Source organism: Hyposmocoma kahamanoa, unplaced genomic scaffold (genome assembly GCF_003589595.1).
Source record: "Hyposmocoma kahamanoa isolate Upper Pololo Valley unplaced genomic scaffold, ASM358959v1 182, whole genome shotgun sequence".
NCBI lineage: Eukaryota > Metazoa > Arthropoda > Insecta > Lepidoptera > Cosmopterigidae > Hyposmocoma > Hyposmocoma kahamanoa.
This window is the reverse complement of record NW_020653713.1, coordinates 2,761,730-2,776,782: the sequence shown is the minus strand read 5'-3', so window position 1 is coordinate 2,776,782 and position 15,053 is coordinate 2,761,730. Positions and strand designations below refer to the sequence as shown.

Sequence of the window (15,053 nt, the reverse complement as noted above, 5' to 3'; positions counted from 1 at the left end):
CACACACACACACACACACACACACACACACACACACACATACACATACACAAACACTCATTCACACACACTTCATGCATGTATACACGGACATGCACTCACACAAAGTAACACATAGGTTAATTTAGTCTTAGTTTATTAAGGTTAATGTAAGAGCAATGTTTAATTATTAATTGTAAAGAAGAGCGATGTTTCCTAACACAGGCCCTATCAAGCTTAAAAGGAATCATCAGTGAAGTAATAAAATATTTTGAATTTTGAATTACAGTCTTTTTTTGTTGGAAAGATGGTACCTCAACAGTGGTCCCATTTGAAGAAAATATCCCACCTCTAAGGGTGGCAAACTAGGAGATGAATCCGGTGGCGCGCACTTTCCGGTAACCGATTTCAATAAACCTTGGCAAGTAGATGCAATTCCACGAACTTTTGAGGAAGGTTGTTTTAATACTCTGTACTGAGATTCTACGAGTAAATAAAATAGTGAAACACAATTAATATTTTGTTAACAATCCATGGCCATAATTCAAACGAAAACCAAAACGCTACAAAACAAAAAAAAACCAAAGAGATAGAATAGAAGTGACCAAGTATCGCCTATATTATTACCGTACCGCCTAAATTTTAACCACTATTTTTTTAACGTTTGTGGCCCGGTTGCAAGACTTTTAGGCCAATATTAACCAATCAGAATGCAGTGGAGCGTTTGAGTAACGTCATATTTTCATATTTTGATATTAGGGGTTAAAATATGAAATTGCCGTTTTACTGCAATAGGTTCTTTGAATTTTCATAGAATCTTCATGGTTTGAGGTTTTCGAATGAAACTTTTTTCAAATGGTTTCTGTGATTTTTTTTTTAATTTGAAACATTTGAATATCGACTTTCAATTGTTTTTGTTATTCAATTTAGACAAGAAAGATGGATACTGCGAAACTTCGAGTGATTTTTGAATACGAGTTCCGACGCGGAACTAACGCGGCAGAAACAGCCCGCAATATCAATGCTGCGTTTGGAGAGGGGTCTACTAATGAACGCACCGTTCGATTTTGGTTTAAACGCTTTCGTGATGGAAATTTCGACTTAAAGAACGAGCCACGAGGAAGACCGCCCACACAGGTGAATAACGATGAATTAAGAGAGATAGTGGAAGCCGATCCTAGTCAAACTACCCAGGAATTAGCGGCATGGTTTAACGTTACCTTACCCACAATATTGACTCACTTGCGTCAAATCAATAAAATAAAAAAATACGAAAAATGGGTGCCTCATGATTTGACTGATCTGCAGAAAGAAACGCGTGTTGAAACTTGTGTTGCCTTGTTGAACCGGTACAGAAATGAAGGAATATTGGATCGAATTGTAACATGTGATGAAAAGTGGATTCTTTATGATAACCGGAAAAGAAAAATGCAATGGCTGACCCCAGGTCAAATGCCACAACAGTGTCCTAAAGCAAAACTTACCAATAAAAAGGTAATGGTAACTGTTTGGTGGTCTCAGCATGGTGTTATTCACTATATTTTTCTCCGATCTGGTCAAGCAATAACGGCAGATGTCTATTGTGCCGAACTCCGAACCATGTTGACAAAACTAGCAGTAAAACAGCCCCGACTCATGAATCGATCTTCACCATTATTGCTCCACGACAACGCGAGACCTCACACAGCACGAGAAACCATTTTGACCCTTCAGGAACTGCAGTTAGAAACCATTCGTCATCCTCCGTATTCACCAGACCTTGCTCCAATGGACTACCATTTTTTTCGTGATTTGGACAATTATCTACGTGACAAGAAGTTTTCTTCCCAGGAGGCAGTACAAAATGCTTTCACACAGTTTGTGCAGTCTAGATCGTCGGAGTTCTATCGCAAAGGCATTAATAACCTTCCCATTAGATGGCAGCAATGTATAGATAATAATGGCAACTATTTTGATTAAATAAATTTGTTAAAAATTTAAAAAATAAACAATTTAGATTTTCAGTACAAATCGGCAATTTCATACTTTAACCCCTATTATTTTAATTAGCAAAAATATGACGTTCCTTTTTGAAACTTATTATTTGAAATTCTTCAAATTAATCGATAACAAATAAATCGAGTAAGACACGTAGTTTGCGAAGGTAACAAACTCAAAAGGGATTGGTGTGAAGACTTTTACCCTTAACTTAAAAGTTACTTTTCCTAGTAAATGGAGTCCCCAATAGAGATTTATTTCTATCCCGAATCTGTCCCGTATCAGGCAATCGGTTAATGAAACTTAAGAGAATACTTTCTCGGCAATCCAATATGGCCGCGGAGACGGCGCGCGATTTATTCGTCGCTCGATACCAATCGCGATACGCCTTCTCGCCTCTGCCACACGTAATTTAACTTCCCGAATAAGGATTTTATCCGGTATCAAAAAGAAATTATAACAGAATCCCTACGCGGACAAGAATTGTCGTCACCCGAACCTAATGGTCTCTTAACTTAATAGTAGGTTTAGAAATCCTGAGACCTTCCGAGAAATATATCTCGGATTCCACACTGATCCTTTAATGCTCTCTTCTCGCTTGTTTCTTTTATTCCTTAATACCGGTTTCATAGAAAAATCCATCCAGTGAACAAGAAATAAATGGATGACGGATGTGAGGCTCTAGAAAATGGCAATAGGACGTCTTATCTCTCACGTGTCGTTAGCTGAATTTGTTCCGTTTGTATAATTTATATGACTTTATGGAGCACCCATTCGAATATAAAAGCAAAAAAAAAAACAATGGTCGTATACAATATTTTTGCAAAGTCAAAATTGCTCGCTCATGCGCTCATTTGTAACGGCACTTAATGCGTGTTGAACGAAAGCTCACACCACTAATTACACATGCTTAACAGATAATTTTAAAGGTACGTAAATCACAAATATACTAAGTTACGAAATATAGGCGTTCTCACGCATCCATTTTGCTAAAATATGGACTTCGAAATCTCCATAATATACGAGCAAACTATTTAATTATTTACATGATTGTGTTCAGTTTGTAAAATTTAAAAAATCCCACAATATCTGTCCAAAAAATAAAAAAGACAGCCAATAATGTAAAAAAGAATTTATAGGTAATTCTGTGTTAAAACATTTGCTGTGTAAGTGTTTTTTACTTTCCTATTTAACCTTTCCATTTACTTATTACGACATAAAACCAGATTAAGCTTACTGTGAACTCGAAAAAACGACGTGGATATGATTAAAAGCTGCTAATGTGTCTTAAACAGATAAGTTTAATGCAACTCCTGGAATAGTGTTGGGCAATGTACGGCCCGCGGGCCAACACGGGCCCGCGAAGGGTTTTAATCCGGCCCGCCAAGCAACGTCTCTTGTAAATAGGAGTGTAACGCCCTCAGAAATACTTCACGCAATGCACACAAAATAACCTACATACGTTATCATACACAGAAACAACCCAACACAATAATAAATAATTTCTACTCTTGCTTGTACTTTTATTTTTGCTTGTACTTCAACTTGACAAAAAAATATTATTTCTTCCATTAAATGTTAAAATTCAATTCATTTCAAAACTAAATCAATCACATAATTATGTCAATCTGCAACGTAGGCTTCGTCAGGAATATATAATTAACAATATTTCATAACAAAATTAATTTCTAAAAACCTAAGAACTCGATAAAATTAATTATCTTTTAAATTCTGGCCCCCCGTGAGAATTTTTTTGCGTTTCTGGCCCTTAATGAAAAATGTTTGCCCACCCTTGTCTTAGAACATGAAATAGTCCACTGTCATTAAGAAATCGTTGGTGAATTTGTATGACATCTTCCGAATCCAATACTAAATATATGTTATGAATATATGGTAGCGTCATCTGTGACAAATCTAGGAAAGTTTTTCTTCACTCAGCCAGGTATCTATACAGCTACCAGCGGCTGACTAGAGATGTCACTTATTTATTAATAATTGTAATATTACGTTTATTAAATATCATGATATTTTAGTACCATGAATATCAATTATTGTTTAGTTAAGAAGATAATATTATTAGGTAATATGATGTTCTCGTTCAAGATATGGTGTTAACTTTTCACGTGATACGAATATCTTATGAAATGATTATATTTTATTAAATTGTCCGGCGATTAATCTACGTCGGTTACTTTAAACTGCACTTCAGATTCAATTGCTTAAGTTTCGGTTTGGTTGGACTCCACTGGAGCTCTGAATATATGATTAATGGTCTTCTTATGCTTGTTGCATTGGAAACTTAAGCATTATTGACAGAACGTGTCTGCTCATACTATACCTGCATGACCTAATTGAATGCACCAACGAATAGTTTCGAAATTGTGCAATGAAATCTTATTGTATCTGGAACTCAAGAAAATTGGATGAAAATCAAAATGGCCGCTGAATTCGGGATAGTATCAACAAACTTTTGTATTTCTTAGTTACAATTATAATAATGTAATATTAATTCTAATAATATTTTTGTGACATTACTCCACTAGTTGCTATAATTATTAATACAAAGATCGAACACCAACTAAAATTCCTTCGATCTGGCAGGACTCTTACCTCCAAATGTATGTATGTGCCAAACCACTGCGACCGCTCTATTAACTGAGCTATAGATCAAGACAGCAGACCTTAAGTATTTTTTAATGCGTTTGTTACAGATGTTTGTTTTTATTTTTACCGGATATTTTACCGTAGAGACGTCTGTGAGAAATCTAAAAAGTTAAGGATCATCGTGACCAATTATTGATAAATTTCTCACCATTCATCATTCTAAAAAATCAAAGAAACAGCTGAGGCCGAAAGTTAGAGCATTTAACAATGTCTACTGTCAAAGCAATCGATCTAGCAAAGTACTAGGGTAGTACGAATGCCAGGGGTATCCAAATTAATTCGGTTTCATTGCGTCATAAATCTAAAGTTTACTGGCTGTTGTTTTCCCACGAAATCCTCGCAGTTAAGCAAATGGATCGTCTGAATGTCTGTCTAACTCATAAGCAATGGCTGAGTAGGGTTGATGCTATTTACCAGCCTGAAGCTTGTGTTAAGTTTTTGAAGATTCCACCAAATAAGCCCAAAAGGCTTTTTTCCCAGAAAGTGATCTAACTTTGATTAGAAGTTAATAATGTTTTTGTTAAGTTTATTTACACATATACCCAGCTGGGCATCAAAATATGAATGCGACCCATCGAGTATATAACCAGAAGTAGAGACCAAATATCATTTAATTTGTTTGAAAACTATTCTGCCATATCACATTACTGTTACAACTGCGGTCCGATGGCCAGCCCGAATTCGAAACAATTGACGGGCACCGTCAATGGGTGTCGTATTGTTTCTAAGTTAACTTGAGCTTTGCTATAATGGAAGAAAATTGCAAAATTACATATTTAGTATTTAATTGCCGATGAAATTTGATTCCGTTTGTTTTGTAATTAGATGTTTTGCAGTTTTTCCCACACCACCGAATAAAACAGCACGCGATTGTTACAGATTTTATCTTTAAACAATAAATACAGAATATTTTTAGATTACACGGAGACGTACACACAGGTCAGTTGTTGGCGCTTCTACATATATTACAGCGCAAACGAGAGTTGATATTTATAATTAATGCATCACTGATGAGTTACCAGGAATACATGGCCCTTATTTCGTCTCTATTTCTGGTTATATACTAGATGATGCGACCATACCTGCTGCATACCATACTTGCTGTATTTTTTGTAATAATATTTAGTGACGGGACGAACAAGTCGTGCACCTGATGGTGAGCTATACGCCTGTCCATAACAGGTGCAATGCCACTCAGAGCCTTTAAGTCTCAAAGACCTGAGGGGCACTGCCATTGCGCCCGTCACCGTAAGACACAAGTTCCAAACCTTTGCCTTTTCTTTAAAGAAGAATGAAAAAAACAACTTCATGTTTTTATTTCCATCCTCTTGTTTTATAACATTTCTCCTTACACCCAGTTTAAACAGATTGGTCAAAATTTATTTAAAAAAAGTAAGAATTAAAAAGTGACATTGTCAGAATTGTTACGTTTAATCATAAAAAACTGACACTGGCACAAGGCTAGTGGCAGCCATAAAGGAATAGCAATAATACATTTATTTTCATTTTTTTATTTCTGTATACAATTGTAACCTTTGTCACAGAAATTTGAATAATATTAATCATAATCGAGCACGTTGCAACCTACAGAAAGTGATACTTCAGTAAACAAGTAAAGAACACAATATTATTTTTGACCAGTGACTGAATCGTGCGATCTTTCCACCTAGCATTATATTTCTGATTTAACAATAGCGGTAAATGACGATTTCGTTCAACGAAATGCGTGTCCACAAAAGGCTCCTGAAGCAGCGAAGCTTAGTGATCACAGCCATTTTCATAGGCTTTTTAATGGCATGTCTTGTTATTAAATATCACACTGGAAACATGGACAGCGGTGGTTTCAAGTTTGCATTGGAACAATATTTCCCTGACGATATTTCTTGTTACTACGAAGAAGATATAGAAGATGATTATTGGCTACATTACATTGACAAATTCAAATCAACCGACGTGTACTTTCATTGGACTTCGTGTAGGTATACCATTAAACTCGCGCACTTGTGTGCCATAGAAGCTGCGAGCCGTGCGTATCCATCCGACAAAGTGTACGTGCTTTTTTGCAAACCTCTGCAGTTCAGCATCCTACAAAAAAAACTTCTGAACATCTTCCTAGAATACATGAAATCCGTTAAATTTGTAAGAATCTCGGTGACAAATTACTTTAATGAAACTCCCTTCATAAAGACTGTCGGTGGTTTTTTGAACAGCAGACTGCTTAAAAAGCACAAACGTTTAGAAGAAGCATTAAAACTTACTACGTTGTACCGTAACGGGGGAATTGTAGTCGACACTAATGTTATTGTAACAGAGATTCCTGACATTCCTAAGCATTGGCTAGTGCAAGAAAAAAGCAGGAGCTTAAGCTCGGCAATGCTTTCTTTTAAAACCGATAAAGTTATCCTTATTGAAGACGGCATGATGTTGTTAGAAGATAAATATCAAAATTATTCTTTGTCATCATTTTTAACAGATCAGTATAACTTATGTTTAGGAGACGGTGATTGTCAAGACATTGTATTGCTGGATAAAGAGATTGTTAACGTGGAATATACTGACAAAGCGACGAAGATCCCACCAGCGTTCGCCTACCGCGTCGTTGATAAGGTGTTCGAACGACGATTTCCAAACAATTCACTGTTAGGTGTGATTGCCAAGAAATATTGCCCTTTTGTGTATAGCAAGTCATATTTATTCAAATAGCTGCTCTGTTACGTTGTTAGTAAGTTTTTATTAGCTTTTTAATTGTATGGTGTTTTGTGATCAATATTATATTTTAGGATTCTTGGTACACATTGCATTTTAGTGACACGAATCTAATTGAAAAGTATTGACTCGACTTACCCTTAGCTACTCAACTAATAGGAAAGGAGCTGTGACCCGATTGATTTCTTTTGTTATATCGTTTATTTCCACGTTATAGATAAACAGTAAACTTTGACTTTCATTATGCAACTTATTTTTAAGCGACTTCAAAAAGGAGGAGGTTCTCAATTCGTCTGTTTTTTTTTTGTATGTATGTTACGCGATAACTCCGGTATTGTGAACCGATTTTCATGATTCTTTTTTTGTTGGAAAGGGGGTACTTCCATAGTGGTCCCGTTTCATTTTGAAGAAAAGCATCCACCTCGAAGGGTGGCTGTTCACGCATGAAGATTCATTTTTATAAATAGCGCCTAACTTTAATTTAGGAGCAATTACTTTAATGGTTGATTTTGCTATTTCTCCAATTCAAGGCGTTTTTCTCTCAATATACTTTGAGTAGTGAGAACCGATTTTTTTTATCTCTAACGTCAAGTCCTGTATAGTTGCGAACTAATTCCACTTACTTTTGAGGTCGGTTTTTTTAGTACTCTGTACTGACATTATTGTATTTTGTCATATTAAGTAAATAACATAAAAGGCGTTACATAAAATTTACTACCAGACAGTAGTGGTGTAAGAAAAAAGAGGTCTCTAGTTTAGGAAAATGGCGGATTATTAGCAGTGTCGCTGATATTACGCCACAGTCTGCCACATTGGTACAGTCTTAAGATTGCCATCAAATGCAAATTAATAAATAACGAGCGTAGAATAATATATTAAAATAGCCGTGCGCTCGGTGGCAAGGTGGCAAGAGACACGCCTGTCCATAGGCACTGTAATTGCTCGGAGCATTAGATCGCAAGGATCTGGGCGGTACTGTCACTGCACCCATCACCTTGAGACATAATTAAGTTGACAAGCCCCATGTCTACCTGTAATTTCACGAGCAACCTTACCCTTCAAAACCGGAACGCAGTAATGCTCACATTATTGCTTGGTGATATAAATAGGTAAGATGACAGTAATTCCCTGGACGAACAATTTCAAAGTAGATCTACTGCTACTAAAAATGATAATGTCGAGTTTCAAATCTGTCATATGCTCATCGTTACAAAAACAAGTAATCGTGGTTGAATAAAACTTAACGACCTCAAAATATTCTCAAGTATTTTTGTCGTATAGGACCATAACATCAATTTCAAACGTGTCTTACTGGATATCATAATTCTATTCCAAGCGTCATTTTCAGCTGAATCACATGAGTAGGCAAAAATAGCGCTAGCTTTAACCAATTAGTGTTCTACGGCATTGTATATGTAGGAAACAGCACATGAACAAAAGAAGCAGCGCCCATGGAATTGTAACATAATGTCGACGGCATATATATATATATATATGAATAATTATAACCTCTATAGCAGTTTAAAAGTCGTGTGACCTGATTCCATTGATTCCACTTGATACTCAATTAGTTTCTTCTTCTGCTACAGTCTGCCACATTGGTCCAGTCTTAAGATTGCTATCTAATGCAAATGAATAAATAATGCCATAAAATAATGTATGTGTAGCGACCACGCCCGGCGGCAAGATGAACGGACGGCTGCAGGTGGCACAAGACCGGGAGACTTGGCATGCTCAATGGGAGGCTTATGTTCATTTGATACACAACTATTTGTTGTTTTAGAAACCAAGATTAATAGTCGAAAAAAGAACGATGACAAAAATGGAAGGAAATGTATTTGCTATTACGCGAACCCAAGTCCTCAAACTCGGGTTTGAGTTCACAGAATTACTTTACGTCCATTTTTGTTCCAGAAAGTAACGCCTGAATGTTTTAATTGTTTAAACTATGGGATTTATTTCAGTATTAATATTCCACCATAAAGCATAACCACTTGATAGTGACACATTGTTAACAACTATACGAAAGATGAATTAACAGCATTTCCAAAAGCAATGGAATAGCTATTTCGGATCGAAGGCAATTTTCTATCGTATTTCTGTAGGAAGTCGGAATTATGTGCAATCAATCGGACAAAAGAAGGGAATGAACAAAGTTATTTCTCTAACGTCCGACGATTTATCAGTGGAATCATTTGTTTCGGCAACCATCACTTTTGTTTATTTCGCACGGGATTGTGGCGGGACAAGTTCTGTTAGGTATCGATTACTCGAATAAGCCCGTTAGTCGCTTATTTTGTCAAAGAATCCAGACGGTAGCATGCAGGTGTACTCGAAGGTTTGTGAAAACAAACAACCATTATTTTCCTCTCTTCTTATCGTGTCGGCGCTTCTTTTAAACTAGGACTCTATTGACTTTGAATAGTTTGTGGCCACATTGACTGCATTACCCGTGGCCGCGTAGAGATCTTCCCTTGTACAGGTATTAAGGCACAAGGGGTACAACAGCAAGTGTTAAACGGATTGTGATGAATTTCTGAACCCCCACCTTGTCTCTGTAGCGATCTACCTGGGTACATAGTCGATTTCAAGAGATTTTCCCGCAGGAATACAGCGTGGCGTCCTTCAAAAGGGGTTTGAGAAGGGTCCTAAAGGATTGGCAACGCGCTCGTTACGCCGCTGGTGTTGCAGGCGTTCATAGGCGACGGTGACCGCTTTCCATCAGGCGGGCCGTATGCTTGTTTGCTGCCTACATAATATGAAAAAAATTCAACGACACGGGCTACTGCAGACCGTAACCTGTTGATAGTTGCGTTCGAGGGATGATAAAACCAGAGATTTTTCTATTTCCACAGTGCACACCTAGTGACAGTCCGATGGTCACACGTACGTATCCTTTGTGGTGCACTGGAAACTGTTACGGCCAGAGTGGGTTGAAACGCAATCAACCCGCCCAGGTTTTAACAGGGGTTTTGCCCAGACCCATTTCTGCCCAAAATTGTGAGCGGAAACGGCGAATACGGAATTTATACCAAATTCCGTATTTATTACAAATTTCGATGTAAATAATCTTTTTTGACGAAACAAGTTAACTCTACACAACAATAGCTACCTTGCAATCCTGTGAATTCTAACTACTAAGCATGCCTATTACGATCCGATTTTTATGAAAATCGATTCAAGTGCATACGATGTAACGATTTTTTGTATCGATTTATTTCAATGTGATTTTCATGCAAATCGATTGAATAGAAAGTCATATCGAATCGTCTGGCTCAGAGAGCAATAAACATTTTGTAATAATGCTATTATCATTACATTTAACACCAATTATATTTAACAAACACCAATTTACAACAAATATTTATTTGCAAATACTTCTTGCACTCGATTTTGAACATTATTGAGTTTTAACCCGGTTTAAACCCGGGTGCTTGCCCATCTATGTTTACGGCTTTTGAGGCGAGCACGATTTATTTTATAATTATTAAAAAATAACATTATTTATCCACGTATCCTGTAGTTTAGCGTAGCATTTTTAATTCTATTTTCATATAAATAGGGTACATGACTGTCATTAGCCAAATTATTGCTGAACAAGATGAAACGAGTCGAGGTGCTCGTCTACAATATTATGATTAAAGCCAGTAAAACAAAAGAAAGTGCGTCTGTTCTCACCGAGGGCTGTAATGGGCTTCGAGTGAGTGACACTTCACTCGCAATCAACCGCTCACCCCGTGTTTGCTGAAAAACTTGCAAGAACTTGGCGAAATTGGTTTTTTCCCCTTTACGTTGAGCTCGTTTATGACACTGAGAAGATTTAGTATGGAAATTGAATTGATACTATTAATTAGTCTCGCTTTTTCTCCATAACACCTTCTGCGAAGATATAATAGATTTACAAATTTAAAGTGAAACAATTATTTATTCCATACGTAAAATAAATCTACACTTGAAAACGTATTTTTTAAGCTACTGCTCATTCACTGCGCTGACTTCCCCGAGAAGAACAAGCAAGAAACTCTAGGGGTTGCTCTTTACAAATACACTAAAATGCTATGGAATACACTTTGAATCTAATTTGTGTTGAATCTGGAGCCATGTCGTCTTTCCATACATCTTTATCTAACACTAAGGGTCGTATTCTAGAACTATACTCAATGCTCAAGTCAGGACTTGAGAATTGCAGTGAGCACTGAAAATCATACTCAAGTCCTTGCCATTAGGGTCGTATTTCCAGTGCTTGAAATCATACTCAAGTCTGCTCAAGTCCTGACTTGAGCTTTGTAATTCGAATTTTCAATTCACTTTTAATATACCTAAGTTTGAAACATAAGGAAATTATAATCTTAGTATATGCTCCGGAATCTTATTGTAAAAACGTATTCAGTTCCCTATAAAAGAATCGTTTACCTAGTTAAACGATAATAATCGTGGTACCATGAGTTTGGATTTCGTTCTAAGATTAATATTATGGACTTCTTCTTCCTTAACGAAGTTATGTATAGGTACCTACATAGTATTTTGTATATAAAACTACATTTCACAAAAGGTGGTTTATCAAAGGCTTACATTGCTTAACCTTAGCCTTCCCATTAAAGAACCACCACGATCTTAAAACAAGTAGTTATAACAAGTGAAATGAAACTATTTCTAACCGACTTCAAAAAAGGAGAGGTCTTTAATTTGACCTGTGTATATTAAACCATTACTCATTTATGAACCAATTTTGGTGATTCTTTTTTTAGGAAAGGAAACTATTTTTCCGGATTTAAATCACGTATATTTGTTTTTTTAAACAAAACAACGTTTCGGGCCCTTTACGGTTCCCATGGTCACGGTTGATTATTTTTTCTTGGAAAGAGAGTACCTTAGTATTGGTCTCATATAAATTTTAAGAAAATATTCCACCTCCAAGGGTGGCAAACTAGGGGATGAAACCGGTTTCGCGCACTTTCGATTTCAATAAAAAACTTGACAAATAAATGTAACGAGTTCTTAGGTTACCGTGATTGCTACACATAGGAAATGAAACTATTTTTCCGGATTTAAATCGCATAAATTTGTTTTTTCAAACAAACCTACGTTTCGGGCCCTTTACAGGTCCCATGGTCACGGCATTTTAAAGTAGTTATAATATTCAATGTTGTTATCCAGTTCTTAGGTTTTCGCGATTGTTACACATAAGAAATGAAACTATTTTTCCGGACTCAATTCGGATTTTTTCGGATCCGAATTATTTTTCTTTGTAAAATTAAAAATAAGATATTTAATTGATAACCTTTGTAACTATAGTGAAAAAATAGGGTGGTTTTCATTAATAATAGACATAACTAGTTAATGATTGTACCACCTCAGTCAACCGTGACCATGGGACCTGTAAAGGGCCCGAAACGTCGGTTTCTTTGAAAAAACAAATATACGCGATTTAAATCCGGAAAAATAGTTTCATTTCCTATGTGGAACAATCGCGGAAACCTAAGAATTAGATAATATAACATAATACGTATTTATATTGACTGCCTTAGACGAACGCGAAAGATTTTATTACATGCACTGAAATTGGTATTGATGTCGTTTTTTTGCTAATACGGAGATTATATTCAATGTTGTTCTTCTTATTCTTATCTTATCGACGGCATACACTATAATGCGTGCAATCGGCGTAAGGTACTCGCCCATTGTTTGCCCAGGGTGTTCCAAGATGTGCAGGAAAGGTGGCTTCGTTCATGCACAGTGAGTTTTTCAATTCGCTATAATGAATTATGTATATTAAAAGTAAATATGAACTCGACGTAAGTGACATTTAATTTATTCAAATAACAATTAATCAGCCATAATTTGCCATCGGATTGCCGCAATATTACTCGATAATATACTTTGTTCTCATTGTGCATTATTTATGAAATTGTTCGCTTCATTACCTGTATGAAACTCGCACCTGTGCGCGCCAAATAAACAATATTACACAAAATATTTGTTGCCGCCTTTCCGCTACGTTTCATTGACTAAAATATAATTTTCGTGTGCTAAAATGTAATTTCAAAGTAATTTAAGCTTTAAGTGCTACCAAATAAAATATAATGAGCCAAACAGTCACACCAATTACCAGATCTCAAACTTTTAACGTGTACTGGTACGGAATTCTCTCCGGGATATAACACATTCGGTAATCAAAACTAGGACCTCCTCAAGTAACGCCCACATTGCAAACCACCTGATCAGCGAGGTCCTAACGTACATATATCTAAATAAAATCAAGAAACGGAATAACCGTTCTGTTAAAAAAAATCGAAGCCTGTACTCGAGACTATATTTTGCTTAAAAAGTCTCAAAAACTTTTTTTAAATACTTTGCCAATTCAGTAAATAAATGCAGTTTGTACGTGATTTTAAAGTATTTTATGTTGGAATACATTTGCCGCAAAACATTCCCTCACGTTGAATATTTATTTGAAGTAGTCTTTAAATTTTCACATCGTTCGATGCAGAAAAGAAACTACAGGTGCATTTACAAAGGCTGATGCGGCATTTTATACTTTTTGCGGGCGATCGCGACACCGCACCTAACGACTTCCCTCGCAAACGCGCATTGAAAATGCACGATTCCGAAACAACGAACTCAGTATTCAGCCTCTAGTTGGACCACGCTTTTTACTATTCACATCCTTGATACAAGAGCAAAAGGCGTCGATTGTTCCACTACCAACGGAAATATTGCAGTCCATGTGAAAAGTGAATATTTCTCGACAATGTAGGAGCATTTTCATTCGTAACGAAAATTGTCATTTACAATTTCCCGACGAAAAACAAAAGCACAAAGAATGGAGCTATATTTTCGCAGGTACATTGGTAAACTAGAATCGGTCGTATGTCTTAGGGTTCGCGGACAGTCTTAAAAATTGCCCGCTGAATGAAGGCTAAGAGGTGCTCTTAGCCTAGTTTTCTGAACGAGCTCAGACACGGCAAGACCTGGCGATTCTGCAGAACATTGTACAATTTGCCCGAACGCATCTGCCAGCTAAATTGGTTCGCATATCGTGAGATAAATGTTGTATATTATTATATGAACTTGACAATATAAAATCCTTGCAACTTAAATCAGAACTCGACGAATAACAGCTGCAAACACAAAGCACCATTCTATTAATTTCAAGCCCATTGACTATCAATTGAGCATACAGCAAACGTAATAAAGAGGTCCGACAAACCCGTTCCAGCGGGTTAAAAAGCGGCTTGATTACAGAGTAGCTAATTGTTGAGAGAGCGCACTACAATTCCGAGCGGTTTTATGGGGAGGGTGAACAATTTGGCCGCTGACCGCAAGAGCCGCGCATGTTTATTAGAGACAGAGACCCCAGCCCCCCGGCCCCCGATTTGCATAACGGTCTGTCGTAATTAGAATCCATCTCGGAACGTCCTTTGTCCCGTCAAGTCTGCCGGGGACGTCAAACGCGTTCTATTTAGCCCAGTCGCCTCAGCCACTCCTAGGTTAAGCTGTGTAACCCTAACGAATTCGAATAAAACTGTTATGCTCCCGATAACGACGCTAAGAAGCAGAGATCGAAATTATTCTAGATTTCAATTACAAACAATAATATCATCATAAAATTAAACAACCTCAAAAAGTAACGGACGCAAAAACGTGAAATTGTAATTTACGTAACTTACTTTGCGAATTAAGTAATACTTATTTAACAGCGCTCGAGGTAGAAACATAAACCGTAT

At 36.7% G+C, this 15,053-nt stretch overlaps 2 protein-coding genes across 3 annotated transcripts in view; both read left to right on the top strand.

Moving 5' to 3' along the window:
• Positions 1–15,053, top strand: part of LOC113226189 (leucine-rich repeat-containing G-protein coupled receptor 5-like) — a 357,361-nt gene that overhangs the window by 204,115 nt on the left and 138,193 nt on the right. The gene's annotated exons all lie outside the window — the stretch shown is intronic.
• Positions 6,260–7,499, top strand: LOC113226190. The gene has a single exon (XM_026458728.1). The coding sequence runs from the start codon at positions 6,322–6,324 to the stop codon at positions 7,321–7,323; it is 1,002 nt and encodes a 333-aa protein (XP_026314513.1). The 5' UTR covers positions 6,260–6,321; the 3' UTR covers positions 7,324–7,499.

Coding starts and splice junctions, on each gene's coding strand:
- LOC113226190 (XM_026458728.1), top strand. CDS start 6,322: ATGACGATTTCGTTCAACGAAATGCGTGTCCACAAAAGGCTCCTGAAG.